The 27,647-nt window shown below is 46.2% G+C and overlaps 2 protein-coding genes across 2 annotated transcripts; both read left to right on the forward strand.

Moving 5' to 3' along the window:
• Positions 1-7,388: 7,388 nt before the first annotated feature.
• On the forward strand, positions 7,389-15,113 carry LOC146342594 (vomeronasal type-2 receptor 26-like). Its single transcript, XM_084807917.1, has 3 exons — positions 7,389-7,431; positions 7,602-7,642; positions 14,238-15,113. Exons 1-3 carry the CDS (start codon positions 7,389-7,391, stop codon positions 15,111-15,113), a joined length of 960 nt encoding a protein of 319 aa, XP_084664043.1.
• Positions 15,114-17,520: 2,407 nt separating this feature from the next.
• On the forward strand, positions 17,521-25,670 carry LOC146342595 (vomeronasal type-2 receptor 26-like). Its single transcript, XM_084807918.1, has 3 exons — positions 17,521-17,673; positions 21,515-21,641; positions 24,769-25,670. Exons 1-3 carry the CDS (start codon positions 17,521-17,523, stop codon positions 25,668-25,670), a joined length of 1,182 nt encoding a protein of 393 aa, XP_084664044.1.
• The last annotated feature ends 1,977 nt before the right edge of the window (positions 25,671-27,647 follow it).

Raw genomic sequence — 27,647 nt, forward strand, 5'->3', positions numbered from 1 at the left:
GACCACCACTCTCCTGCTGAAGCGTTCTATAACTGTATTGATTTTTTCCCCTCTGGGTGGTCGCTGCACAGACTATTGGTCATAGTAAAGCGATTCACCTCCGGTGGCAATTTAAAGGGAACCGAGCACTTGCACTCGCAGTGAATTAGAGGAAATAAGTTGCTATGGAACTAAATAGTTGGCTGATTACGCTCAATAGCTAGGAGATATTTGGAACCAGAATGCCATTCTCTCCCCTTTCTAACTAAGGAGTATTGTCGGCTGGTGTTTGTGTGGAGAATAGACTGGGTGTTTTCAGGAGACTGAGCAGGTCCAGATCAAGGCTATGGTGGGTCCTGGGACTAGCATGAGTCAAATAAAGCTTATCTACAATGGCAATTTGAAAACATTTTACTAGTTGTAGTCTGGCGTGTTGTTGGTTTTTTTTACAGAGATGTGATAGGCTATGTAAAGACTTACGTAGCCTATCACATCCTGGTAAAAAAACCAAAAAACGGTGTATGAAATGGCGGCGGCTACGGCCACCGCCATTTGCGTTCCTTATTTTTCGCCGTCTTAGTCTACTTAAATATTTACGTAGACTATTATTGCGAAAATAAAGGGGAACACAAATAGTGTAGTGGGCGCTATTTGTGTCCCTTTTTGATTCGCCGTTTTAGCCTATGGTGGGCAACCTTTGGTGGTCTGGGAGCTAATTTCTCCCTGAACACACCCTACCACCACTCACCTGGTGGACCACACTCTTGCTGTGTTGTTGTTGTTGTTGTTGTTGTTGTTGTTGTTATTTTAATGGTGGTTTGCAAACTGCTGCAGAGGTTTACTAAGAGCAAATGTAGTTTAAAAAATCTAATGGGGGAATGATGTGCAATGGGGGGGGCATGTGTTACCCATCCCTGATGTATAGGATTTCAGCCTAACAGCATAATCCTATGCCTATGTATTTAGAAAAGTTGTATTGCGGTCAATGACCTTTCAAGTAAGTGTGCGTAGAACTGCAGGCTAAGAGCCTTTCTACACAAGGCTTTTATTGGTTGCTTTTATTGCATGCTCATGATTGCTCACTCACAGTAGTTTCCCAGTCCGTAACATGATGTCAGCATCCTCCAGGGCCTCTCTTATGCTTTGCAAGTATTGTCACATGTTTGTTTGTTTGTTTTTTCTTAATGTGGGAAGTTTCACATTTAGAAATGGCAGGATGAGAGTCTCACATAATTAGGGTTGTCAGAGAATTCCTCCAAAGATCTCAGTGAGGCCGAATGCCAGTGCATTCGGCCCCCTGAAATCCATGGTGGAATGAAGCCCCCACCCCCCCATGAAAGGTGCGCAAAATGGAGCACTTACCTGCTGCTCTCTGCACTGACATGTGAATGTAAGCTATTATGGCGAAAAAAAGGGGAACGCAAATAGCGTAGTGGGCTGTCCGGCTGCAGGCAGCCCCAGCCGGTGGCTCCACAGAATCTCCATGGAGCGGAGCTGGCCGGGTTAAGATTTCGGGGGGAGGTGCGGAGCGCCTCCCCGCCACCGCGAATCACCCTGTCAAAAAGGTAAGTGACTTTCGTACATCCCTACACATAATTGCTCAATTGTGCTATATCACTGTGCCATCTAGTGGTTGTATATTTAAACATATAGAGAGCCAGAGAAAGAAATACACCATTAAAAACACATGTAAAGGAGCTGATCTTAATCCTGCAAAGAATCTGGAAGCACAAGCCTCAGTAAAGGTGTGGAGAAAACCCTCATATATAAATGCCCCAATCCCAGATCCTTTATTTATTTATTTGTTTGTTTTGTTTTGTTTCTCTACTGCACAATAGCCAAAGCTCTCTGGGCGGTTCACAAAAATTAAAACCAAGAAGCACAGGATAAAACAATATAAAATATGAAAGCACTGAAACCATAATACAGCAATATAACCAGAATAAAACCTAGCACCAATACAGAGATTTAAAATACAGATTTTAAACACCAAAGCTAAAAGACTAAGAAGATAAAATCCTAACATAGTGGGAGAATAGAAAGGATTTGACCTGGTGCCGAAAGGAATACAACATAGGTGTCAGCTGAACCTCGCTAGGGAGCTCATTCCACAGCCGAGGTGCCACAGCAGAAAAGGCCCTCTTCCTGGTAGCCACCTGCCTCACTTCCTTTGGCAGGGGCTCATGGAGAAGGACCACTGAAGATGATCTTAGGGTCTGGGTGGGCACGTATGGGAGGAGGCGATCCTTCAGATAACCTGGCCCCAAGCCATTCAGGGCTTTGAATGTTAATACCAGTACTTTGAATCAGTCCTGGAAATGGACTGGCAGCTGAGGCAGCTGGAAAAGTACTGGCGTAATGTAGGGGTGTACGAAACCCCACTTACCTGGCTACTCCGGGTTCCACTGGGGGGGGGAGGCACTCCGTCCCTCCCCCCGGAATCCTGGCCGGCTGGCTCCGCTCTGCGGGGATTCCACGGAGCTGCTGGCCGGCTCCGCCAGCAGCTGGACATCCGGCCGCTGGCTAGCAGGGACGCAAATGGCAGCGGCCGTAACCGTCGCTGTTTGTGTCCCTGTATTCAGCCGTGATAGGCTACGTAAAGACTTATGTAGCCTATCACGTCTGGGTTAAAAAAAAAAAACGCATACGCAAATGGCGGCGGCTACAGCCGCCGCCATTTGTGTTCCTTATTTTTGGCTGTCTTAGTCTACATAAATATTTACATAGACTAAGATGGCGAAAATAAGGGGGAACGCAAATAGCGTCCGCTATGCTATTTGCGTTCCCCCTTATTTTCGCTGTCTTCGTCTACAAAAATATTTACGTAGACTAAGACGGCCAAAAATAAGGAACGCAAATGGTGGCGGCTGTAGTCGCCGCCATTTGAGTACACTTTTTTTTTTTTTAACCCAGACGTGATAGGCTACGTAAGTCTGTATGTAGCCTACCACGAATGGGGTGGGGGAAACAGACTGCAAATGGCGGCGGTGGCGGCAGCCAGTCAGAAGACCAGCCACCGCCGCCACCTCTACTGAAGCCGCCGCTGGAGCCGCCGCCACCGTCCGGAACATCTGCCCCAGGTAAGTCCCATCCCGGGGGGGATCCACGGGGGGTGGGGGGTTGGCAGGCCGTTCCGCCACTGAGATCCGTGGCGGAATTCTCTGACATTCCTAGCGTAATGTGATCTCGTTGGCCAGTCTACGTTAACAATCTTGGTGCCCTTGTTTGGAGTAGCTGAAGTTCCCAGTCCATTTTCAAAGGCAGCCCCATGTATAATGCATGTAGTAATCCAGACGAGAGGTTAACAGAGCATGGATAACTGCAGATAGGCTATCTCTCTCCAGATAAAGATGTAATTGGTATACCAGCCTAAGCTGATAAAAATGGCTCCATGCCACTGAGTTCACCTGTGCCTCAAGTCACAGTTCTGGGTCCAAGAGCACCCCCAAATGACAAACCTGATCCTTAAGGGGAAGTGCAACCCCTCCAGAAGAGGTGGAATACCACCCTTCCTTTCCTTCCTTCAGGTTACTGTGAATACAGATGGATGGATTCACCTGCACCCACGCTCAGCACGTGCTTGCCGACTGGCCACTTCCCCCTGCCCCAGCTCGCCAGGCTGCATGAGCTTAGTCAATAGTCTGGGAGCGCCCTGCAGCTGCCTGCTCCTTGCTGCGAACTCCCAGTTTTACGCAAGATGGTGGCACCACACTTTCTGTATTTTTAATACAAAATGGCAGCCATACAGGCCCCTCTCCACAACATCACAGGGCACTTTATGCCTCCAACATTGTGGACCTTCAGAAGGGGAGTAGAACCTGATTTCAAGGCATTGACTTCTAGAGGTTGCATAAGGTTTTGCACAAGTTCTACACTGGAATAGCTTCCCCCCTTCCCAAAATGAAGGGGATACCTGCTGGATTGGACCAAAGGCCTCTCTAGTCCAGTATCCTGCTTCCCACAGTGACCAACCAGATGCCTATGGGAAGCCCGCAAGCAAGCCATGAGGGTGATATAACCCTCTTCCACTTTTCTTACCCAGTGCCTAGCATTTGGAGGCATGATGCTTCTGGTACAGTTCACAGCATGCAGCAATCATGACTAGCAGGCATTTTTACATGGCCATCCTGTATGCACTTATCTGGAAGTAAACTCCATTGAACCCAATGAAACTTCCTTTTGAATAGACATGTATACTCAATGGACTCCCCCCTGCTTGGCTCCCCCCAAAATAGGGATGGCGGAGAATTCTGCCACGGATTTCAGTGAGGCCGAATCAACTGGCATTCGGCCCCCTGAAATCCATGGCAGAACGGCCTGCCCCCCCTGCCCCCCCTCAGATCCCCCCCGGGACGAGACTTAACTGGGGTGGATGTTCCGGACTGCGGCGGCTTTGGCGGTGGTGGCAGCTGGTCTTTCGACCGGCTGCCATGGACGCCATTTGCAGTCTGGTCTTTTTTTTTTTTTTTACCCAGACGTGATAGGCTATGTAAAGACTTTCATAGCCTATCACATCTGGGTAAAAAAAAAAAAAACCAAAAGGCGTACACAAATGGCAGCGGCTACAGCGGCCACCATTTGTGTTCCTTATTTTTCGCCGTTTTAGTCTACGTAAATATTTACGTAGACTATTACGGCGAAAAAAAAGGGGAACATAAATAACGTAGTGGGCGCTATTTGCATTCTTTTTTTATTCGCCGTTTTAGCCTATGTAAATATTTATGTAGGCTAGAACGGCAAAAAATGAAGGAACACAAATAGTGCCCTCTACACTATTTGCATTCCCCTTTTTTCACCGTTGTATCTTACATAAATATTTACATAAGATCAATTGGCGAAAAATAGGGAACGCAAATGGCAGCCGTCGTAGCTGCTACCATTTGCGTACCCTGGTTTTTTTTTTGGGGGGTAGCCGTGATAGGCTATATAAATTCTTACGTAGCCTATCACGACTGCCTGGCTGGATGCAAATGGCGGCCGCTACGGCGGCCGCCATTTGGGTCTGCAGCAGCCCGTCCGCAGCCAGAAATCCGGCTGAGGACAGCCCTGGAATTACCTTCATATGGATTTGATTTTTTTTTCTTCTCATGGCCAACACAGCTACTGTTACTTTGTTTTCCTTCTTTAAATAGGGATGTCAGGAGGACTGGAGGTGGAGCGGCATTTGGCTGCTTCTTCCGTTCGTATAAGTATATAGGCACATGTGATCAGCAGGATGTAGGGATGTACGAATCCCTTACCTGGCTCAGCAGTGGGGGATCCGCGGTGGGGGTGAGGCACTCCACCCCTCCCCCTGTAATCTTCCCTGGCCGGCTCCACTCCGCTGCAGCTCTGCGCAGCCACCAGCCAGGGCCATCCGCAGCCGGAGTTCCGGAGGGCCATCCGCAGCCGTTTGCGTGGCTGCCTTTACTGTGATAGGCTACGTAAATACTTACATAGCCTATCATGGAAAGAGCAGCAGTGCAAACGGCGTAGCGGCTGCCATTTGAGTCCCTGCTCTTTGCCATGATAGGCTACGTAAATACTTACGTAGCCTATCATGGCAGCCTGGCAGAATGCAAATGGCGGCCGCTACGATAGCCGCCATTTGCGGCCGCAGCAGCCGACTGAGAGACCAGGTGCCGCCGCCGGAGCAGCCGCCCCAGGTAAGCTTTGTCCCGGGGGGATTCCGCGGGGTGGCAGGGGGTGGGAGGCCGTTCCGCCACGGGTTTCAGGGGGGCGAATGCCAGTGCATTTGGCCTCACTGAAATCCATGGCGGAATTCTCCGCCATCCTTAGCAGGATGTGCCCATAGATTTATACACAACTGGAGCGGTGAATCATGTGTATAAGCCTATGGACACATAGACTTATACGCAAGATTCATGACTCTACTTGCATATAAGTCTATGGGCACATCCTCCTGATCACTTTTTTCTTTTTTAAGACTTTTTTTTTTAAGGCAATCGGCAGGGATAGGGAGGAGGCAGGAGGGAAGATAAGCACACCCAAGCCAGTTCCCTCCCCTGGAATCTGAGCAGAGTGGAACCACTCTGGATGATTCCTGGGGGGAGGAATGGATCGCCTCCCCCCCCCACGGATTCCTCACCGGAACAGACAGTGGGGAATCCGTACACCCCTACTGGGTGCCACTCGCGAAGCCACAGGGCACCTGCAGATGTGGTCGCCAAGCGCTGCATGGTCCGGGAGCGCTCCGCAGCTGCCCACTCCTAAATGCAAATCACCACTTTTGTGCAAGGTGGCAGCTCCGTAATGTCCATATTTTAAATGTTGTGCAAAATGGCAGCCATGCAGGGCCATCTCAGCAACATTGCAGGCATAAAGGGCCCCTTTATGGCCGTGGGAAGCTCCAGAACCATGCAAAGGATAGCATGGGGAGGGTATTCAAGGAGGAGTAGCTGACTGGCACACTGGCAGGGGGAATAGCTGAGCCTACAAAATGCTCATAGTGAGCGGGTTACCAGCATTTCAAATACCCTTAGTTACTCAGCACTTGAGACTCACCTCTTTTTTTCTGATACCTCCAACTTAATATGGTACATTTGCTTCTGTGCTCATTTTGGGAACGTCTCTTTTCCTGGATCCATAGAGTAAAATCGTTTGAGGGAGGAGGGTATATAAAGAGAAGGAGAGAGCCAGTAAGACTCAGAAAGACCAGGCTGCAGCCAGGGCAAGAGCAGGAGAGATGGCCAGAGCCTGAAGTGAAAGCAGGGTCCAAAGAGTAAGCAGGAAGAAGCAGCCTAGAAAAGTCTTAAGGACAGCTAGGGTAAAGGAACATGGGTTTTGCAATTTTATTTTCCTTTTAATGCCTTTTGTATCACTCAGCATTATTGTGTAAATACCAATAGTTGCTATTGCTTGCTTTAAATTTACCAGTACACTGTCATGGTTCACCCCCGTGTCTGGTGTGTCACTCTACAGCCTAAACCCCATGTTATTGGGAAGGGGAAGGTAAAAGAAGGAGGGTGGGGCTCTTAAGTATGCAAGAGATCCTTAAGGGGTTGCTCAAGGGGTACAGGTCATAAGGGGAACCTTGACAAGCTGGGAGAGAGAAATTCAGGGACATTGGTATATGTGTGTGTTGGGGGGGCAGGTGCCAAGTCAATATATCACAAAGTCAGTATATACAATATACTGTACCTATATGCTTTACTACAGGGGAGGGCACCGTGTTTGGGGCCCCATCATCCCTAACTATTGCCTATGCTGGCTAGGGCTGATGAGAGCTGAAGGCAGGAACTTCTGGAAGGCCAAAGTTGCCTTCCAGTGTTTAAACCAGTGGATTGCTAATATGTTGTACTCAGAACACACAGAGGTTTGAACCCCACCTTCACCGTAAGGATTTTTAATGTTCTTTTCAACTCAGATGGGTTTAAAGTAAGGATGATACATTGACAGAGTTAAGAGTAATGGAACAAACCTATACATCTGCATTCAAAAGTGATCCAACAGGTATCCCCTTCATTTGGGGGAGGGTGAAAACTAATCCAGTTTAGCGCTTGTGCAAAGCATCACGCAGCCTCCAGAAGTTAATGCCTTGAAATCGGGTTCTACTTTTTGGTGTCACTTCCTCCTCCCTCCCTTTCAGAAGTTCTCATTTTTCTGTTCTCATGTTCTTGCAGTTGGCTATTACAAGCCCATGGGACTCTTGCTGTTGTGCTTGGTAGGTTCTGAGAAGACATCCATTGACATGGGATAGCCATGCTTTCTTCCACAATGTTCCAGAGAACCTATAATTCTGAATCAGCACACCTTCAATTATGAAATTAGACATTATTACATGTACTTCTTCTCCAACTGTCCAGGGACTTCCAGTGCCACCTAGCTGTGGCGGCGGGGCGGGTGGGGGGGAGACTTTTGTCTGCCGCATGCATACAAAGGAGTAAGTCCACCGGAATGCAGTGGGACTTACTTCTGAGTAGACATGCGTGGGATTGCAATGTGAAAGATGCTATTAATATCCCTGATGTCATTCCTGGCCGAGGCTACAAAAAGACATACCTCTGTCAATTTGATTGTTGACACTTTACACTGTACAGACATGTTTCGAATTCAAATGACCAGTGACCATTCAGCTGAAGCTGTGCTGCTGTACAATGTGTGGGAAGTCATGAGCTGGATGGCACAGCTGTGAACAAAGGTGTGTTATTCCTGGGGATGGCTTTACTTCTGCTGCCTCAGCTGGCATCCAAGGTTCCTTTTGATTCATGCAGCATTGGTGACCCTCTTCGTATTCATCACAAGTATTACCACCCCGGAGACCTGCTCGTTGCTGGCATTCTGTCTCAGATCTACATCTCTTCTAATGAGGTCACATTTCAAAAACATCCGTCTGAGGCTATACAAGATGAGTTCATGTGTGCATTGGTTTTGTTTTTTTCTCAGTTTTATCATAAAAGTATTCATTTATTATTAGGCACACCTATTCTGTAGATTGGATTTAGGTTCAGTTTGGTGGGGAATGATTTAACCAACAACTTTCTCTCTTTTTCTCAGAATGGCATTGTCCTTCTGGTACCTTATGTTGTCATGATCATAAGTCCTTCTAAGGTTGAATGCAGATACCATCCCTCTGAGGGTATAGAAGATGAGTACATGTACACATTTGTGTGTGTGTGTGTGTGTGTGTGTGTGTGTTTCTTTCTCAGATTTATAATAAATCCATTCAGATATTATTAGGCACACCTATTTTATGGACTGGATTTAGGTGCTTTTGGGCGTGGAATAACTTGCCCTGAATTTCTCTCTCTTTCTCTCAGAAAGGCAATCTGCTCCTTTCACTGCCTTATATTATCAATATCATCATCACTTCTAATAATAAACTCAGACAACTGAATTCTTACAGGGTTTGTAAGTGAAATGGGGACACCCCATAGGAAGCGAATGGGTTGTACATACACGGGGGTGACTCCCTAAGGGTTTCTATATCTATATTCTAAATGCAGTTACTAAAGGGTACCATAAATCTCCCCCCCCCCCGCCCCCGCGCTGTGTAGGCAGGAACAAAAGGCTGGTCAGATTGAACACCAACCCATGGAGGGTGGTGGCTCTAATTCTGGTGGGGTCATGAATCCTCGCAGGTTTCAGTCAGAACTAGCCAGAACTGTAACAGAGCTATCCAAGGTGCTGAAACAAACTCAGCAAGGTAGGCAGCCACTGTCCCTTATTTCCAACTTAACCTCATCTAGGGGACCCTCAGACCTTACAGGACACCCCTAAGGCTGATGAAACAAGGACCCAAGTCAGCACCCTCTGTTTCAAAGCCCTGAAACTTTAAACAGCAGCAATAATCATGAGGAAAGTTAGTACCAAGGCCTTAGTACCAATGCTAATTTGAAAGAAGCTCACACGTTCAGTTAGGTGGCAACTTTATTTATGGAAAGGGAAAAGGCAAAGGGAATCACATGCAAGAGAACCAGAGAACCAAAACTTCCAGGGCAGAACAATAAAACACACTACTTTTCTAAACCTGTTTATAGGTCTCAGTGACACAGGTTTTCAGAAGAGCAATACCTCAGAAAGCAAGCCCTCCAAGGCAAACCTTGCATGGGGAAAAACAAAAACAAATGAAGGCCAAGGCATCTCCCCCCATCCCATGTTGGTTTTATACCCCAAAACCGTGAGCAAATCTGAGGTGATCTTTGATCATGAGCTAAGTGAAAACAATTGCTTTCTGGGGGGTGGGGGGAGAAATTTCTTACCCTCAGCTGAATTGATCCAACACAATTAATGAAAGTCTTCCTGTGGCCTTGAAACCAGGGATGGCACAATATAGAACACCCAAGTGCTTTACCAAAGATGTGCATGGCAAGCCTTACAGGCTGTAAAACACAGCAGAAGAAGAAGAAGAAGGAGGAGAAGAAGAAGAAGAAAGGATTTATTGATATTATATCTATATTTTTGTGAATGTCCCAGAGAGCTACGGCTATTGGGTGGTATAGAAATGAAATGAAATAAAATCAATCAATGAATACAATAAAAAGAAAATATTTATTCATATATAGTAAAGGGAATACATTTGGGTGTTTTTTTTTAAACAAACAAATGAACAACACCCCCATCCCAATGCCCCATATACCTATGAGGCTTGAGGACTTGCAGATTTTTGACAGCATGGCAGTTGGGTCTGAACAGAAAAGGAGGTGTCTAAAGCAAGGGTCTCCAACATTTTTGGCTCATTAGGAATTTTGACAGTGTTGTGGGTGTTTTCACAAAATGGCTGTGATGGGCCATAATCCCATGTCATCAATAAAGCACTGTGCCCTGGGTTCAATGTATGACACCCTTTTGTATTTTATACAAATTAGAGTGGTTGGTTTGAATGCATAGTTAATCACAGTTTTCTAATGGATGTGGAAATACACCGGATGAATCTTAACACCCCAGGCAGTGAGTGAGTGAGTCCAAAGCATCTAATCACTCTTATCTGCCATACTTCTAATACATGCATGCAGGAGAAGTTACAAATCCATAAAACAAAGCCAATCTATCTATATTTAAAAAGTGGTTCCAAAAATTGAACAAATGCATGCATGTGTACCTCTGCTAACTAATAGCTTGCAGACATGTACTGGGCAGTGTGTTTGGAGAAGTCAAAAGCCTAGTGTTATGCATCGATGTTTCCTCACACCTCCATGGACTGAGACCATTCAATGTATTTGAAAGCAAACATATACTGAACAGAAACGTGACTAATGGAATATTCCAAAGAAGGTACACAGTGATGCAGCATGTAACTCTCATTGCAGGGTCCTAACTCAGAACTACCAGCACATCCTGGCCTTGGTATTTGCTCTTAAGGAGATCAATGAAAACCCCTTGATCTTACCCAACATCACCCTGGGCTTCTATATTGCCAACAGCCATTTCATTGCAAGCTGGACCTACCTTGCGTCACTGGAACTGCTTTCTACATGGGACAGATTTGTCCCTAACTATAAATGTGACATCCAGAGCAATCCAGTAGCTGTCATTGGGGGACCGAATTCTAACATTATTCTCTTCATGGCCAAAATTCTGAGCATCTACAAGATTCCACTGGTAAGAAATTCACACTGGAACACTAGAGTTTAAAATGGCATTCACACTTCTCTTGTCCTTTTATTACATTGTATGTATGACTGTGTTTTAAAGTAGAAAGGGGTGCCTTGGCATGCAGGGAAATAACAAACGCTGGAAGAAGGAAACCCAGGGTCCTATATCTTGATCAATGCAAGGCACAGCATTCTGCTAAGCTACCTTTGGCCCCCTGTATCGCCACTCGAAGCTTTGCAGAATTGCAGTTTAGGACCATAGAAAGAATTCAGCTGGAAAACCTGGGTAGCAGTGAATGTTGGTGAATCTCTGCTATCTTGTGGAAGTGGAGGGACAGTGATAAACTCTGTACACCTCATTGTTCAGGCGTTGGGTGTTATAGAGAATCACCCCTTCCTTCTAGCCCCATGGGCACAGACAACACTGCCCTCACTCACCTATTTACCAACTATTTATTTCAGTCCAAATTCAGTGCAAAGGCATAATCAACTCCATGTAAGCAGTAATCATGTTCTACATATTCTCACATATTGTCTTCACTTACAACTTTCTCTCCATGCAGCTGCCTTTTCCCTTGGATTCCCAGTCTTCTTCCTCTGCAGGCAGGGGGTGGGCACTGGAGTTTGGGCCTCTGCAATATCATTTAAAAATATGTCTATGTTTTAAAATGCTAAACCTTTAATAATGATAACCCAGTTCTTGGGAACCTTATTCATAATGCAATCTTATGATTCATAGTGCAATCTTTTGCATGCCCATCTGCATGCAATGGAGTGATGACGTGTCTGGGTCATTTTTTTGGGGGGGGGAGTAAAGAACTTGTGGTCAAGTTGCCAACAGCAGAGCTCCTTTTGATGTTTCTGCAGTTAGAGAAGAAAAAAAAAGTGAAACATAAAAATAGAGGAAGTAGCCTCCTCCACTGCTCAGGGCAAAGAAACTCCAAATGTTGGCATAGCCAATTCCTTCTTCTATATGTACAGATAGGAATTCACACACCTGTGTTCGGGGATTACACACACCCCTCCGAAAACACACACATCCACAGATTACTCAAATGTGATGTTTGGATTATTGTTTTCCAAGGACTAAACCAAATATTGTGGTGCAGTGGCTAGAGTGTTGGACTGGGTGTCAGGAGATCCGGGTTCTAGTCCCTGCTCGGCCATGGAAGCTCACTGGGTGACTTACAGCAGCCACAGCTTCTCAGCCCAGCCTACCTTACAAGGTTGTTTGGAGTTCGTTTTGTTTTGTTTTTGCTTTAAAAATAGCTTAGTTCTATCGGCCCTATAATAAGCTCATCAGAGACGTTGGTGCTGGTTAAAAGGATACACAATGTTCAATCTGATAAATGACATATGAGAAGAGCAAAGCAAGCTCAGAACCTCACCAATTCTACATCCTTCCTGTACCATGGGTGCTTTGAGCCAGTCACTGATTCTCAGCCTCACCTACCTCACAGGGTTGTTGTGAGGATACAAAGGAGAGGAGGGTTATGTATGCCAACTCAGGTTCGTTCAGGAGAGGGAAAGGCAGGATATAACTGTCATCATACATACATACATATTTCATTGTTGTGGAAAAAAATAGAAATTCATAGCATCGGACAGTTGAGCCAAATCATTATGAAAATCTCCAAGCTAGTGATAGAATGGGACAAGGGGGATATGTTAATTTGCTGGCATGAGTCAAGACAGTAACATGAAAACATCAGATACAATGTATGACTCATCCTGGTTCATAGGGCATCTCTACACTTGCAATTTATCACACATTCATCATTAGCGACTGACAGAGGTTTGTGGGTCCATTACACAAGGTAGTAATCCTCCAGGGATTTCCCCACCATTTCCCCCTGCCTATCCCATGTTATCCCGAACAGGAAAAAAAAAATGCAGTAACAGGAGTGCCATGATCTCCCCAGGTATTTCTCCCATAGAGCAAAGAAACCTCTGTGTGTGGGTGCGGGTGTGGGCGGTTGTTTTGGTTTGTTGGTGGTGTGGTCATGATGACGAAAGAAAGCCATTGGGGTGGTGGATGTATCAGTATACTCATAATGACCCGCCAGCTTGCTGCAATACCAGTTTGCCGCCATGCCGGTTTGCCGTGCCCTGACTAAATGCAATGCACTGACTTTTGCTCCTGACTTTGGCTGCTTTCTCCACAGCTCAGAATGGGCAGGATGCCGGCATGCCAGTATTTAGGGATGTTGGAGAATTCCGCCACAGACCCCAATGATGCTGGATTCCAAGAATCTGGCCCCATTAGGGTCCATGGAGGAATGGCGCACTCACCTCCACGCCCCTCCGGAATCCGTCCAGGCCAGCTCCCCCACGTGGTGATCCTGCGGAGCCAGCAGCCAGCTCCGCAGCCCTGGCAATACAGCCGGCCACCATTGCCATGCCGTATCGCTGTGCTAAGTACAGACGCAAATGGCCTCCACGACGCCATTTGCACCCATTTTCACGCGATAGGCTACGCAAATATCTACATAAACATAACTTGCATAGCCTCTCGTGTGAAAACAGGTACGCAAATGGTGTAGTGGACACCATTTGCGTCCAGACTTTGCACAGCGATACGGCATGGCAATGGCGGCCAGCTGTATTGCCGGCGTTGTGGAGCCGGCGACTGGCTCCACAGGATCACCGCGGAGCAAGGCCAGCCTGGACAGATTCCAGGGGGAGGGATGGATCACCTCCCCCCCAGGGACCCCCCCAGGTGGAACGGGGTAAGTGATCCACCCACCCGTACCAGTATTCGAGCAGTTTGCTGGGAATCTGCTGCCTGTGAGGGTGTGGTACTGGCGGTTCGGTGGAGGTTGCTCTCCACCCACATTGTGTGTCAATCATAACCAAACCGAAAGGGGCAGGAACCAGGAGGAAATTTTACAGTGTCCCCAGTGCATGTAATGGCTTTTCATGGAAAAGTAGCCACCCCTTGAAATGGCAAGGAATGGAATATAACGAGATAGAAACAATTGTTTAAAGTTGCCTGATCTGATCCCGTAATGAAACTGGATGGACAAAACCCTGGTGTTGATGTGGATTTTTGCCCCTGTGTGATGAACCCTATACAGACTCATTTATGTGCCCACACAAAATCTGGATTGCAAATGATGTTTGGGAACATGCATTACAATTGGGAATGTTCATCACTATGCACAAACATTCGTACCCGGATCATTTAATCTGGAAATATCTGCTTCATCTCCTTCACGTCCTCAGCTAACGTATGGCTCAGCTCCACTGACAAATAACAAACTCCAAGCTGCTTCTTTCCACCCTATGTTTCCAGCTGGGACTCATCAGTATATGGGCATTATCCAGTTACTGCACCATTTCAAGTGGTCATGGATTGGGGTGATTTATATAGATGATGACCATGGAGAGAACTTTGTACAGAAAGAACTTCCCAAGTTTTCACAGAGAGGTATCTGCTTTGACTTCATAGAAAAACTACCCCAAATCACTTTTTTCAGTGACATAGAAACAATGATGAAGGATTTCATTGAACTAGCTTTCCTTGTCAAGGGAAGCACTGCCAATGCAGTTCTCATACATGGAGAAATTCAGACAATTCTAACTTTGAGAATTTTGGCTGAGATTCCAGCGTATCGTCATGGACCAATGATGAGATTAAGTAAAGTCTGGATTATGACAGCCCAGATGGATTTCACATCACTACCCTTTCAAAGGAATTGGGACATAAGCTTCATCCATGGTGCTTTATCCCTTTCCATTCACTCAAAGGAGGTGTTGGGATTCCAGAAATTTCTTCAGAACAGAAACCCAAACTCAGACCAAGAAGATGGCTTCATCAGGGACTTCTGGCAACAGGCATTTATGTGTTTGTTCCCCAGCTCCAGTTTAGATATGCATTCTGAGGGGATCTGCACAGGGGATGAGAAGCTGGAGACTCTTCCTGGGTCTGTTTTTGAAATGACCATGACTGTCCACAGCTACAGTACCTACAATGCTGTCTATGCTGTGGCATATGCTTTGCATGACATGTGTAAATCGAAATTTCAGCAAGGACTTGCTGGAGAGAAGCAGAATATCCAAAATCTGCATCCATGGCAGGTAATGTTCTCAGCACACTAATGCAGGAGTATTGAGCATAACTGCTCATATAATGATTGTAGGGATCAGCAAATGTATACGTTCAACATTCTTCCACATTCACATTTTCAAAATCTCAGGTTCTTTCTCTCCAAAATATGAAGAATTTTGATAATGTTGGCAAATTCTTAAAACAAGAAAGAAAGAAATTAAATTACATCTTTCTGCACCAGCCAGATTTAATAGGTGCATCTGTTTCCTGCATGGAGAGGGCAATGTGGTACTTACCTGGCTTGTAGCTGTTAAAGATGAGGGGTCTATTTGAAAAAAAGAGGTGGCAACCCTAAGCAATGATGCTGTTGAATAGGGATTTAAACCCAGACTTTTTGGATCTAAGCCACAAAGCCATTGGACTGGATGGATTAATCTGTTCATTACGGTTTCCCCCACATTTAGTTCTTCAGAATAAGAATAATTTCCTTTTGTCTCAAATATGTAGAACATCACGATTTTTTGGTAAAGTCTTATCAAAATTGAACTGATACAAAAATCTCACTGATCCCTACACACTTCAATCCAGAATGTATCAAAGGTACTTCTTTTGCAAAGGATAGAATTTTGTCATCTATGTGCTCCTGTTCACATTAAAATCACAATTCCCTCGATTAGTTTGGTCATGTCTGATAAGTGTAAATTGGTTGCAGTGCATAACATTGTTTGGTCATCTCCATTTGATTTGTATGCATTTTTATTTTTCATAAGTTTTTGAACAGTTGTCAGTACATGTGGATGATGACAGTGATGATGATGATGATGATGGTGTGTGTGTGTGTACATACAGTATGTGTAATCAAATCATGTACTCAATGCAGAAAAAAACAACATTTTACAGCCTCTGGTTTCACAGCTTCTGTCTGAAAACCTCCAGTGAATGAAAGCCCATAACACCTCTAGGTAATTAGATCTATGGTTGAACTACCCTTACCACTACAGTGATCACCTAGATTCTGCCCTCCCAGAACTTAAGCTTATTAGATATAGTTTGGTCTTGTGGAGTAGTAGAGAAGAAGTATTTGCCCCATTTTGTGAGGCAGTAGCTTAGTGGTTAAGACGCTGAACTGCAGACAGGAAGGTCGGCAGGACAGCAGTTCGAGACCCGAGTGCCGCATGATGGAGTGAGCTCCCGTCTTCAGTCCCAGCTCCTGCCAACCTAGCAGTTTGAAAGCAAGAAATTGCAAGTAGATAAATAGGCACTGCTTCGGCAGGAAAGGTAACAGTGTTCTGTGCACCTTGGTGTTCAGTCATGCTGGCCACATGACCACGGAAGCGTCTTCGGACAACGCTGGCTCTTCAGCTTAGAAATGGAGATGAGCACCACACCCTAGAGTCGGACATGACTGGTTGGGGGCACCTTTACTTTTAGCAGCCATTCAGTTGAGGATTGTCATCATGTCACTTCACAATCATCCCTTCTTCAAGCTAAACATATCCGGTAGCTTCAACATTTACTCTAATATAATTTTGGTTGTTGTTCCACTTACCCCATGTGCTGCACTCTTTTGAGCCCATTCCAATTTTATTTTTATATCCTTCTTAAAGCATGGTGCTCAAAACTGGACATAGTACTGCAGATAAGATTTGACTGGTACAGAATAAAGTGGAATTAATACTTCTCATGACTTGGAAACTATAGTTCTAATAGCCTAAAATAACACTAGCTGTTTTTGCAGCTTCCTCATGCTACTGACTCATGTTCATCTTGTAAGTGGGTGGGAATAATGTAAACACTGTATTGCCCTTCCCTTTGCATTGGCTGTGTTTGTCTTCAATGACTTCATCATGTAATAAAATCTATTTACTCACCAAGTGCTATGACATTTGTCCTATTACAACTGAGTGCTGGCTGTGAAAGAGGCCGGGTTGTGACCTGACTATTCCAGCAAAAGCAATTAGTAATGGGATCATGATGCATTCCTCCATGCCATTTACTACCCAAGGGTGAAGTCACACATGTCCTTCCTCTTTCGCCATGTGGTTTTCACATTCATTAGATTGTGATCCTCTAGGCAGGATCTTAACTGGATTTCTATTTTCCTGTGTATCTTTGACTCCTGTTGCTCTGTTCACTGCCATGCACATTGCACCTTAGTTGCATGATTACTAATAGGACCTACTACTATCACTACTAATGCACCACCCAGCATTTCAAAATGCTCAGTTACTCATATTACTAGTCTACTAATGCCAGTTTTAGCATCAATAACTTTTAAAAGAAGTTCTTAACTACATATGTCAAATCTGAAATATGAATGTCTCATTGTTTATTTGCATAGTGTACATAATGTTGAATTGTCTTTCTCCCCTTTCAATTTAGCTCCACCACTTTCTGAGAAGTGTCTCATTTAACAATACTGCTGGTGAAAGGGTTTCCTTTAACCAAAATGGGGAAATGGTGGCTGGCTTTGATATTCTCAGTTGGGTCACCTTCTCCAATGACTCCTTTCTTCGAGTAAAAGTTGGAAGCATAGACCCAGAGATGCTCCCAGATGATGAGTTCACTATTCATGAGGATGCCATAGTATGGCCCATGAGATTCAATCAGGTAGGATTTGTGCACCTTCTCTGGTGCATCCTGTCATTCCCATTGTTCAGATGTGATTCATTTGGAAGACACTGAAATAGCTCTATGATTTCTAACACAAAATAGTCAATTTACAAAACTTGGAAAGTTGGAAGGATAGACCCAGAGATGCTCCCAGAAGATGAAGTCACTACTCATGAGCATGCCATAGTATGGCCCACCAGGTTCAGTCAGGTAGAATTTGTTCACCTTCTGTAGTGTCACTCATCACTCCCCAATGTTCAGAAATTGATTATGTGTGAAAACACTGCTATAGACCTATGTCTCTGTTTTGACAATTAGATAAAGCCCATTCAAACCATGTTTTCAACTCCCACATTTCCACTGACAAAACTTTAAAATGACATTATTTTTAAGTGCTTTGTCCTATAAGGTTGAACTCCTTTGCCTAGCTAATCTGCCATAAGTTCCATTCAACTTGAAGGGGTTTTCCCCAAGCAAATATGCCTAGGATTCATCAGTCATCAAGGTCACCTTCTTAGGAACAGAAATTGATATCCTCAACAACAACTAGTGTCCAAGTCCATCACAGAATATGGGTACTGATCTCTTAGTCTCTTCTGCCTTCACTTTCAAACTATGGGGCCTTTTTGATCATTCTTGTTGCAAGTTTGAAAATCCTCATGGTGCATGCATGCATGCATGCTTGTGTGAGTCCATTAGAAATACTAAGAAAGCCAAATTCATTTAGGGTGCTCTCTTCTGGCCATGAGACAGTGGCTGGATGGCCATAGGATTACTCAGATTTTTCGGGAATTGACTTCAGAGAACATGCTCTGGAGTCGGTTCCCAGAAAACCACCTCCCTTCCCCTACCCCCGCTGCTTCATAGGCGGCATGGATCGTCCCTGGCTCTGCACTCATGACAGCAGCACAGAGCAGGAGGAAAGGGAGTGTTCCCAGGGGTGGGAAAGGACCTCAGAAGGGCCAGTACAATGCTTCCTATGTGTCATCTCCACCCCGCCATTCTGAAGCACTGTGGCAAGACAGCTGAAATTGGCCACCTATCCGCAAATGCAGTGTGGCCGGAGTGTGGAGGAAAAGATCACCTCTGTGGTCCACCCAACCTGCATTGGATAGGCGGTTGCCTCTGAGTTTGGAGGAAGCCGCCTATCCCCATAGGATTACTCCACCCACCCATGTTTGCTTTCCCTTTTGGTCCTTCCAGGTCTGACAGGTGTCAGAAGCAATCCTTTCCTCAGAGAAGAGATCCTATGTTGGATTCAGCCTTTGTCTCCCTTGAAAGGCTGCTGCATAGCTGGGAAAGAAATACTGAAAGGCAGCATGCAAAGAACTTGCAATGCAATCCAAGCTTGCAATGCAATTCGCAACCCTCCCCCAATGCATTCGACAGCATGTGTACATTTGAAAACTGCACATGAAAAAATGTGTACTTTGAAAAATGTGCACAATCACATTAATCAGAAGGTGTGTATATTTCAGAAATGTACAGATTTGATGCATACATTTGAAAAAATATGCACAGATTTTCCCGCAAAAAGAAAAAAACAAAGAAAACAAAGCTCATAATCTGATAGAGACTCAAGTTGAAATGAGCTTCAGGATGGAATTCAGAGAACTTTGAAGGGCTTTGCTGATTTGAACATCCCTAATTCCAGGGCAGCTCACAATAATACAGCAATTGGAAAAAATACAACCCCAATAAAATAATAACAAAGAGGGATAAAAACGGCAGATAAAAGCTTACCGATGTATCTGTACATCTTTAAAAGCCTGGATGAATAAAAAAAGTGTTCACCTTGGCACCTAAAGGAAAATTGTTTAAAATCTGTTATTGTATTTTAAATCTCTGCATTGTTGCTAGGTTTTTATTTTGGTTTGTACTTTTATGTTGTAGTTTTAAGCTTTTACATTTTACATTGTATTTTATGATGCATTTTGTGGTTTTAATTGTTGTGAACTACCCAGAGAGCTTTGGCTAATGGGTGGTACAGAAATGTAATAAATAAATAGATATGTTGGTGCCAGGGGAGTCCGACATGCATGCAGCATGCAGCATGCAGGGGATCATGGGGCTTGTAGTTAGAAAACAATACATTTTGTAGGGCCTCTGCTGCCTAAGAGAGAGTCCTCAATCACGTATTACCATCTCCCTCTGTCCTATTGTGAATGTGTTTCTGGGAAGGAGGAATTTGGGGGAAGGTGAGCGGGGGACTGTTTGGCAAAGTCAGGATATCAGTCAAGGCAGGGTCCAACATCCATTTTGAACTGGGTTCAGCTCAGGGGAGACTAAGAGCCACTTCACAATGGGGCTGGAGTGTTTGAGCAGAGAAGTCGACATTTTGAGCTCCCCCTTCGGAGTCTTGTGACAACAACAAGTTTTCCAGCAACAAATTATAAAGTTTAATCACAGAAGAAGCAGAGTATTAGCAGACAACACCGACCAATTGCATCAAAGATAAAATAACAGGAAAATCATACTAATTGGAAAATGCTCTGTATGGTGTTTCGAAGGATGAGATACTGAAAGCTTTAAGGTAGGGGATATATTTGCCCAGGAACATTATCATACATGGCAAATACTCTAGGATGTTTTAGCAACCTATTGCATGCAAGTTACTCTGTAGATACAATGATATGAAGCCCTAAGCAACTCCAACAGTTACACATAACTTAGGGCTTTTCTACATGAGGCATTTATAGGGTTGGCGGAGAATTTCTCCCCGAAACTTCGGGGGGCCGAGCGCCAACGTGTTCGGCCCCCCGAAAAAGGTTCGGGGAGAAATCCTCCGAACCCCCCCCGCCCCCCGCCCCCCCCCCGGGACGGGACTTACCTTCGCCGAATATCCCCCCCGGCGGCGGGTCCGGACGGTGGTTCGGCGGGTGTTTGAGTGGGGCAGGAGCGGCAGCCGGTCTTTCGTCTGGCTGCCGCCGCCGCCGCCATTGCAATAAAAGAAAAAAAAACAAAAACGCCCCCTGATAGGCTACGTGACGATTCACGTAGCCTATCACGGCTAGATTTGCAAAGTCAGCCGTGATAGGCTATGTCAATCATCACATAGCCTATCACGGGTGACTTTAAAAAAAAAAAAAGTGTGTACGGATAATGGCGGCCCCCATAGGGAGCCGCCATTCCCGTTCCTTATTTGGTCGCTGTAGTCTACGTAAATGTTTACGTAGACTACGGCGAAAATAAGGGCAACGGTATTTGCATTGCCCTTATTTTCGCCGTAGTCTACGTAAACATTTACGTAGACTACAGCGACTAAATAAGGAACGCGAATGGCGGCTCCCTATGGGGGCCGCCATTAGCGTACGCGCTTTTTTTTTTTAAAGTCACCCGTGATAGGCTACGTGACGATTGACGTAGCCTATCACGGCTGACTTTGCAGATCTAGCTGTGATAGGCTACGTGAATCGTCACGTAGCCTATCAGGGGGCGTTTGTTTTTGTTTTTAAACTTTCGCGTTCACGGCCGGGCGAGGCGGGAAGCCTCCGCCCCCGGCCGGAACTTCGCGGGGGGAGCAACGAAGCGCCTCCCCCCCACCGCGAACGTCCTTCAAAGACAGGTAAGTGACTTTCGTCCACCCCTAGGCATTTATCATGTGTTCATCATCCACTACTCCTGGTTGTTGATGGATTCTTTAGACAAAGTCATGACCTTCCAATATTACTTCTGTGTCTAAAGAGCACTTTCAGCATTTAGAGCAGAGAAAATGTGATCTTTAATTGTTGAAGTGAAAGAAAGGTCTTTTTTCTACTGGTAATATATAAAGTCCAAATGTATTTTCCAAATGTATTTTCTGGATGTTAACACAGCCTCCTCTTCCATTTTTGGACAGGCACAGCCACTTTCTATGTGCAATGACAATTGCCATCCTGGCTATTTTAAAAGAAAGAAGGAAGGGAAGCAGTTTTGCTGCTATGATTGCCATTCATGTCCAGAAGGGAAGATTTCAAACAAAAATGGTAAGAGTTGTCACATTATACAGTTTATCATCAATATTAGTTGTAATCCAGTTTGTATCCACCATTGCCTCTCCCCACTACCCAAAAGAAGTCCCAAGTCAGTGAATTAAGGTTCAAGGAAACAAGAGTAATTTAGGATCTGCAAAAAGATCCAGAGAAAAGTGTGTGCACCTATACCTTAGTTAAGGTTTCTTACCCTGGCTCTATGACAAGGATGGGGAATCTCCAAGTTCCAAATATAATCTAGCCCATGGGAGTTACCCATCCTTTGATATGGAGGACCCTGCCCTAGGGGTGGACGAAAGTACCTTACCTGTCCTCGAAGCTTGTTCGCGGTGGGGGGGAGGCTGCTCCCCCCGCGAAGTTTAGGCCGGGGGGGGAGGCTTCCCACCTCGCCCGGCCGAAATTCAGGCTGGGAAGGAGGCGCCTCGCCTCGCCCGGCTGCAAAATCCAAAGTTTAAAAAAAAAACAAAAATGCCCCCGTGATAGGCTACGTGATGATTAACGTAGCCTATCACGGCTAGATCTGCAAAGTCAGCCATGATAGGCTACATTAATCGTCACGTAGCCTATCACGGGTGACTTAAAAAAAAAAAAAAGTGTACGCTAATGGCGGCCCCCATAGAGAGCCGCCATTTGCGTTCCTTATTTGGTCGCTGTAGTCTACGTAAATCTTTACATAGACTACAGCGACCAAATCAGGAACGGGAATGGCGGCTCCCTATGGGGGCCACCATTATCCGTACGTGCTTTTTTTTTTTTTTTTTAAGTCACCTGTGATGGGCTACGTGACGATTTACGTAGCCTATCACGGCTGACTTTGCAAATCTAGCCGTGATAGGTTACGTTAATCGTCACGTAGCCTATCACGGGGGCGTTTTTTTTTTTTCTTTTCTTGGAATGGCGAAAGACCAGCTGCCGCTCCCACTCCGAACAAACACCCGCCGAACCGCCGGCCGGACCCGCCGCTGGGAGGGACATTCCTTTGCTATTTGTGTTGCCCTTATTTTCGCCGTAGTCTATGTAAATGTTTACGTAGACTACACGTGCCCAAATAAGGAACGCAAATGGCGGCGCCCATGGGCACAAAAAAATTTGCGTACGCGCTTTTTTTTCCCCCCAAAGTCAGCCGTGATAGGCTACGTAAGGATGTACGTAGCCTATCACAGTGTTTTTTGAAAATCTAGCCATGATAGGCTATGTAAATCTTTACCTAGCCTATCACGTTTGTTGTTGTTGTTTTTTTCACCTTGGAAATGGCGGTGGCGGCAGCTGGTCGGAAGACCAGCCGCTGCCAGCGCCGAACCACCGCCGAACCTCTGCCGGGAGCCACCATCACCAGGGACATTTGCCAAAGGTAAGTTCCATTCCGGGGGTGGCGGACCGTTTCTCCACCAATTTCGGGGGGCCGAATGCGTTGGCATTCAGCCTCCTGGAGATTCGTGAAGAAATTCTCCACCATCCCTACCTGCCAGTAGGGATGGACGAAAGGGACTTACCTGGTCCTGCAGATTGCTTCGCGGTGGGGGTGAGGTACTTCGGTTCTCCCCCCAAAGTTCAGGCGAGGAGGGGGAGGCGCCCTGCCTCGCCCAGCCGAAATTCAGGCTGGGGGGGAGGCGCCCCATTCCTCACCGCCGAAATTCAGGCCGGGGAGAAGCGCCCCGTCTATTCGGCCACGAAAAAAAAAGGAAAGTAAAAAAAACAAAACACACCCGTGATAGGCTACGTAACGATTTACGTAGCCTATCACGGCTAGATTTCCAAAGTCAGCCGTGATAGGCTACGTAAATCGTCATGTAGCCTATCACGGATGACTTTGGGGGAAAAAAAAAGCGCGTACGCAAATGGCGGCGCCAATGGGGCGCCGCCACTTGCATTCCTTAGTTTGGCACGTCTAGTCTACATAAAGAGTTATGTAGACTATGGCGAAAATAAGGGAACGCTATTCGCGTTGCCCTTATTTTCGCCATAGTCTACGTAAATCTTTACGTAGGCTAGATGTGCCAAACTAAGGAATGCAAATGGCGGCGCCCATGGGCGCCGACATTTGTGTACGTGCTTTTTTTTTTTTTCAAAGTCACCTGTGATAGGCTACGTGACAATTTTCGTAGCCTATCACGGCTGACTTTGGAAATCTAGGCATGATAGGCTACATAAATCGTTACGTAGCCTATCACGGGTGTGTGTTTTGTTTTTTTACTTTCCTTTTTTATTTTGCAATGGCGGCAGCAGCAGCCAGTCAGAAGATTGGCTGCCGCCGCCGCAATGCCGCCGGAACCCGCTGCCGAGAGGGACATTTGCACGAGGTAAGTCCCATCCTGGGGGGGGGGCTGGGGGCCGGCGGAGAATTTCACTGCCAATTTCGGGGGTCCGAGTGCGTTGGCATTCGGCCTCCCGGAGATTCGTGGATAAATTCTCCGCCATCCCTACCTGCCAGATATGACCGATGTGGAAGCCAGATCACCAAATCAGTGATAAATCTCCCTGAGAAAGTAAGGAGTAGCAGGAAGAGAATCGGAGGGTGCCAAAACTTTCCTATTCAGCCCCCAAACAGAGGACTGGCTAACCCCTTACTGAAGCATAGGGGAAACACAATGAATGCCACACCAGCAAAAAGAGGCATTGGTTGAGGTGTGACTGACATATAAGTGGCTGGTTATGCCTCTCCCCACTGACCTGCACCCATCACATGGGGACCCCAACTCCCCCACCCCTATATTCCTCCCAAAGGTGAAGGAAAAAGAAATACCCCAGCCTGAATGCTGAAGAATGACCGTATGTCCAGACATTATGATTTCTAATTGCTTACTGCAGTGGTAGTAGGCTGTTACTAGGCTGTTGCTAAGGGTGATTATATACAACTTGCTATGATGACCTATTTGTTTATGACATTGCAAATAGAACCTCACTTGACTGCAATAAAAAAATGCAGTATTTGAGATTGCTTTGCTCACTTGGGCTTCACCTTGACTATCCATGAGCACTTCTTGTAGACAGCATGGCATGAGGAGATCTCAAACAGGACTTTCAGGCGTTGAGGCTTCATTCAGAGGTCTGAAATATTACGTTAATTGCTGCAGTGCACTTTGCATAAGGTGCTCATGTATCAGTGTGTTCTTTTTCCCAGACGTGGATGACTGCTTTCAGTGCCCAGAAGATCATTATCCAAACAATGACCAGGATTTTTGCATTACGAAATATCTAACTTTCTTGTCCTTTGAAGAATCTCTTGGAACCGGTTTGACCATTTCTGCTGTGACCTTTTTTTGTGTCACAGCTTTAGTGCTTCGGATCTTCATTAAGCACCAGGACACTCCAATTGTTAAAGCCAACAACCGGAACCTCACCTACACCCTCCTTGCCTCCCTCCTGCTCTCCTTCCTGTGTGCTTTTCTGTTCATTGGCCAGCCTCAGAAGATGACCTGTCTCCTTCGCCAAACTGCTTTTGGGATCATCTTCTCAATGGCTGTTTCTTCTGTGTTGGCCAAGACCATCATCGTAGTTCTAGCTTTCCTGGCCACCAAGCCTGGGTCCAGCATGAGGAAATGGGTGGGGAAAAGACTGGCCATCTCCATTGTTCTTTCTTGTTCCTGTATTCAAGCTGCCATTTGTACTGTGTGGCTGACAACCTCTCCCCCATTCCCGGATCGTGACATGCACTCAATGGCTGAAGAAGTCATACTGGAATGCAATGAAGGGTCAGTCACCATGTTTTATTCTGTCCTGGGCTTTATGGGCTGCTTGTCTGTTGGCAGCTTCATTGTGGCTTTCCTAGCCAGGAAATTGCCCGACAGTTTCAATGAAGCCAAGTTTATCACCTTCAGCATGTTGGTCTTCTGTAGTGTTTGGTTGTCCTTCATTCCAACCTACTTGAGCACCAGAGGAAAATACATGGTAGCTGTGGAGGTCTTCTCCATCTTGGCTTCCAGTGCTGGGTTACTGGGCTTTATATTCTTTCCCAAGTGCTATATCATTGTTCTGAGACCCAATCTGAACACAAGGGAGCAACTGATAAAGAAATCCAAGTAAGACCACCACTCTCCTGCTGAAGTGTTCTATAATTGTATTGATTTTTTCACCTCTGGGTGGTCACTGCACAGACTATTGGACATAGTAAAGTGATTAACTTCTGGTGGCAATTTAAAGGGAACCGAGCACTTGCACTTGCAGTGAGTTAGAGGAAGTAAGTTGCCATGCAACTAAATAGTTGGCTGATTACGTGCAATAGCCAGGAGATATTTGGAACCGGAATGCCGTTCTCTCCCCTTTCTAATTGAGGAGTATTGTCGGCTGGTGTTTGTGTGGAGAATAGACTGGGTGTTTTGAGCAGACTGAGCAGGTCCAGATCAAGGCTATGGTGGGTCCTGGGACTAGCATAAGTCAAATAAAACTATTTTATCTACAATGGAAATTTGAAAACATTTTACTACATATTTTAGTGGAAATAACCTTCTATTCTTTCCAGAAAGCAAACATGTAATACCTCATTCATGGTAGACAACTCAAATACGAACACAAGATTCCACTTTATAACTTACAGCACACAGACACAGGAAACATTAACACACATAGGAACTCCATCACAAACACTCATTGACTCAAGGATAAGACAGAGACATCGGGCTGTTCTATCTGAGGCTCTTAAACCAGTTCATCTACTTTCAGTTTTGAGCACTACACAAGCAACAGTTCCCTTCCTGCTTTTCTGCTATGTAACCTCTAGGTGGCACAGTGATATAAGGCAATTGCGCTAGGGGTGAACGAAAGTCATTTACCTTTTCTCGCAGCTTTTTTGCGGTGGGGGGGAGTGCTTCGCTGCTCCCCCCGTGAAGTTCAGGCCAGGGGGGGGAGGCTTCCCGCCTCGCCCGGCCGAAATTCAGGCCAGGGAGGAGGCTACCCACCTCGCCCGGCCGCGAACACGAAAGTAAAAAAAAAAACAAAAAAACGTCCCCTGATAGGCTACGTGATGATTCACGTAGCCTATCACGGCTAGATCTGGAAAGTCAGCCGTGATAGGCTACGTGAATCGTCACGTAGCCTATCACGGGTGACTTTAAAAAAAAAAAAGCGCGTACGTGAATGGCGGCCCCCATAGGGAGCCGCCATTCGCGTTCCTTATTTAGTTGCTGTAGTCTACGTCAATGTTTACGTAGACTACGGCGAAAATAAGGGCAACGCAAATAGCGTTGCCCTTGTTTTCGCCATAGTCTATGTAAACATTGACGTAGACTACAGCGACCAAATAAGGAACGCGAATGGCGGCTCCCTATGGGGGCTGCCATTATCCGTACACACTTTTTTTTTTTTTTTTAAAGTCACCCGTGATAGGCTACGTGACGATTCACGTAGCCTATCATGGCTGACTTTGCAAATCTTGCCGTGATAGGCTACGTGAATCGTCACGTAGCCTATCAGGGGATGTGTTTTTTTTTTTCTTTCATTGCAATGGCGGGGGCGGCAGCCGGTCGAAAGACCGGCTGCCGCTCCCGCCCCGCTCGAATACCGGACGAACCGCCATCCGGACCCGCCGCCGGGAGGGACATTCAGGGAAGGTAAGTCCCGTCCCGGGGGGGGGGGGGGGCGGGAGGCGGGGGGGCGGAGGATTTCTCCCCAAAACTTGTTCTGGGGGCCGAACACGTTGGCGCTCGGCCCCCCGAAGTTTCGGGGAGAAATTCTCCGCCATCCCTAAATTGCGCTTAGGGATGTACGAAAGTGACTTACCTTTCCACGGATTATGTTGATACTGGGGGGGAGGCACTCCGTTCCTCCCCCCAGAATCCTGGCCGGCCAGCTGTGCTCCGCAGTGATTCTGCGGAGCTGTTGGCCGGCTCCACCAGCAGCCGGACATCCGACCTCTGGCTAGCACGAGGTCGGATTGTTGTTGTTGTTGTTGTTGTTTTACTGGAAATGGCGGCGGCAGCAGCCGGTCAGAAGACCGGCCGCCGCAGCTGCTGCCGCCGAACCGCCACTGCAGCCGCCGCCGCCGCAGCCGCCAGGAAGATCCGC

The sequence above is a fragment of the Heloderma suspectum genome, chromosome 6 (genome assembly GCF_057233095.1).
Source record: "Heloderma suspectum isolate Gila_16-S chromosome 6, 16-S_ref, whole genome shotgun sequence".
Classification (NCBI taxonomy): Eukaryota; Metazoa; Chordata; class Lepidosauria; order Squamata; family Helodermatidae; genus Heloderma; species Heloderma suspectum.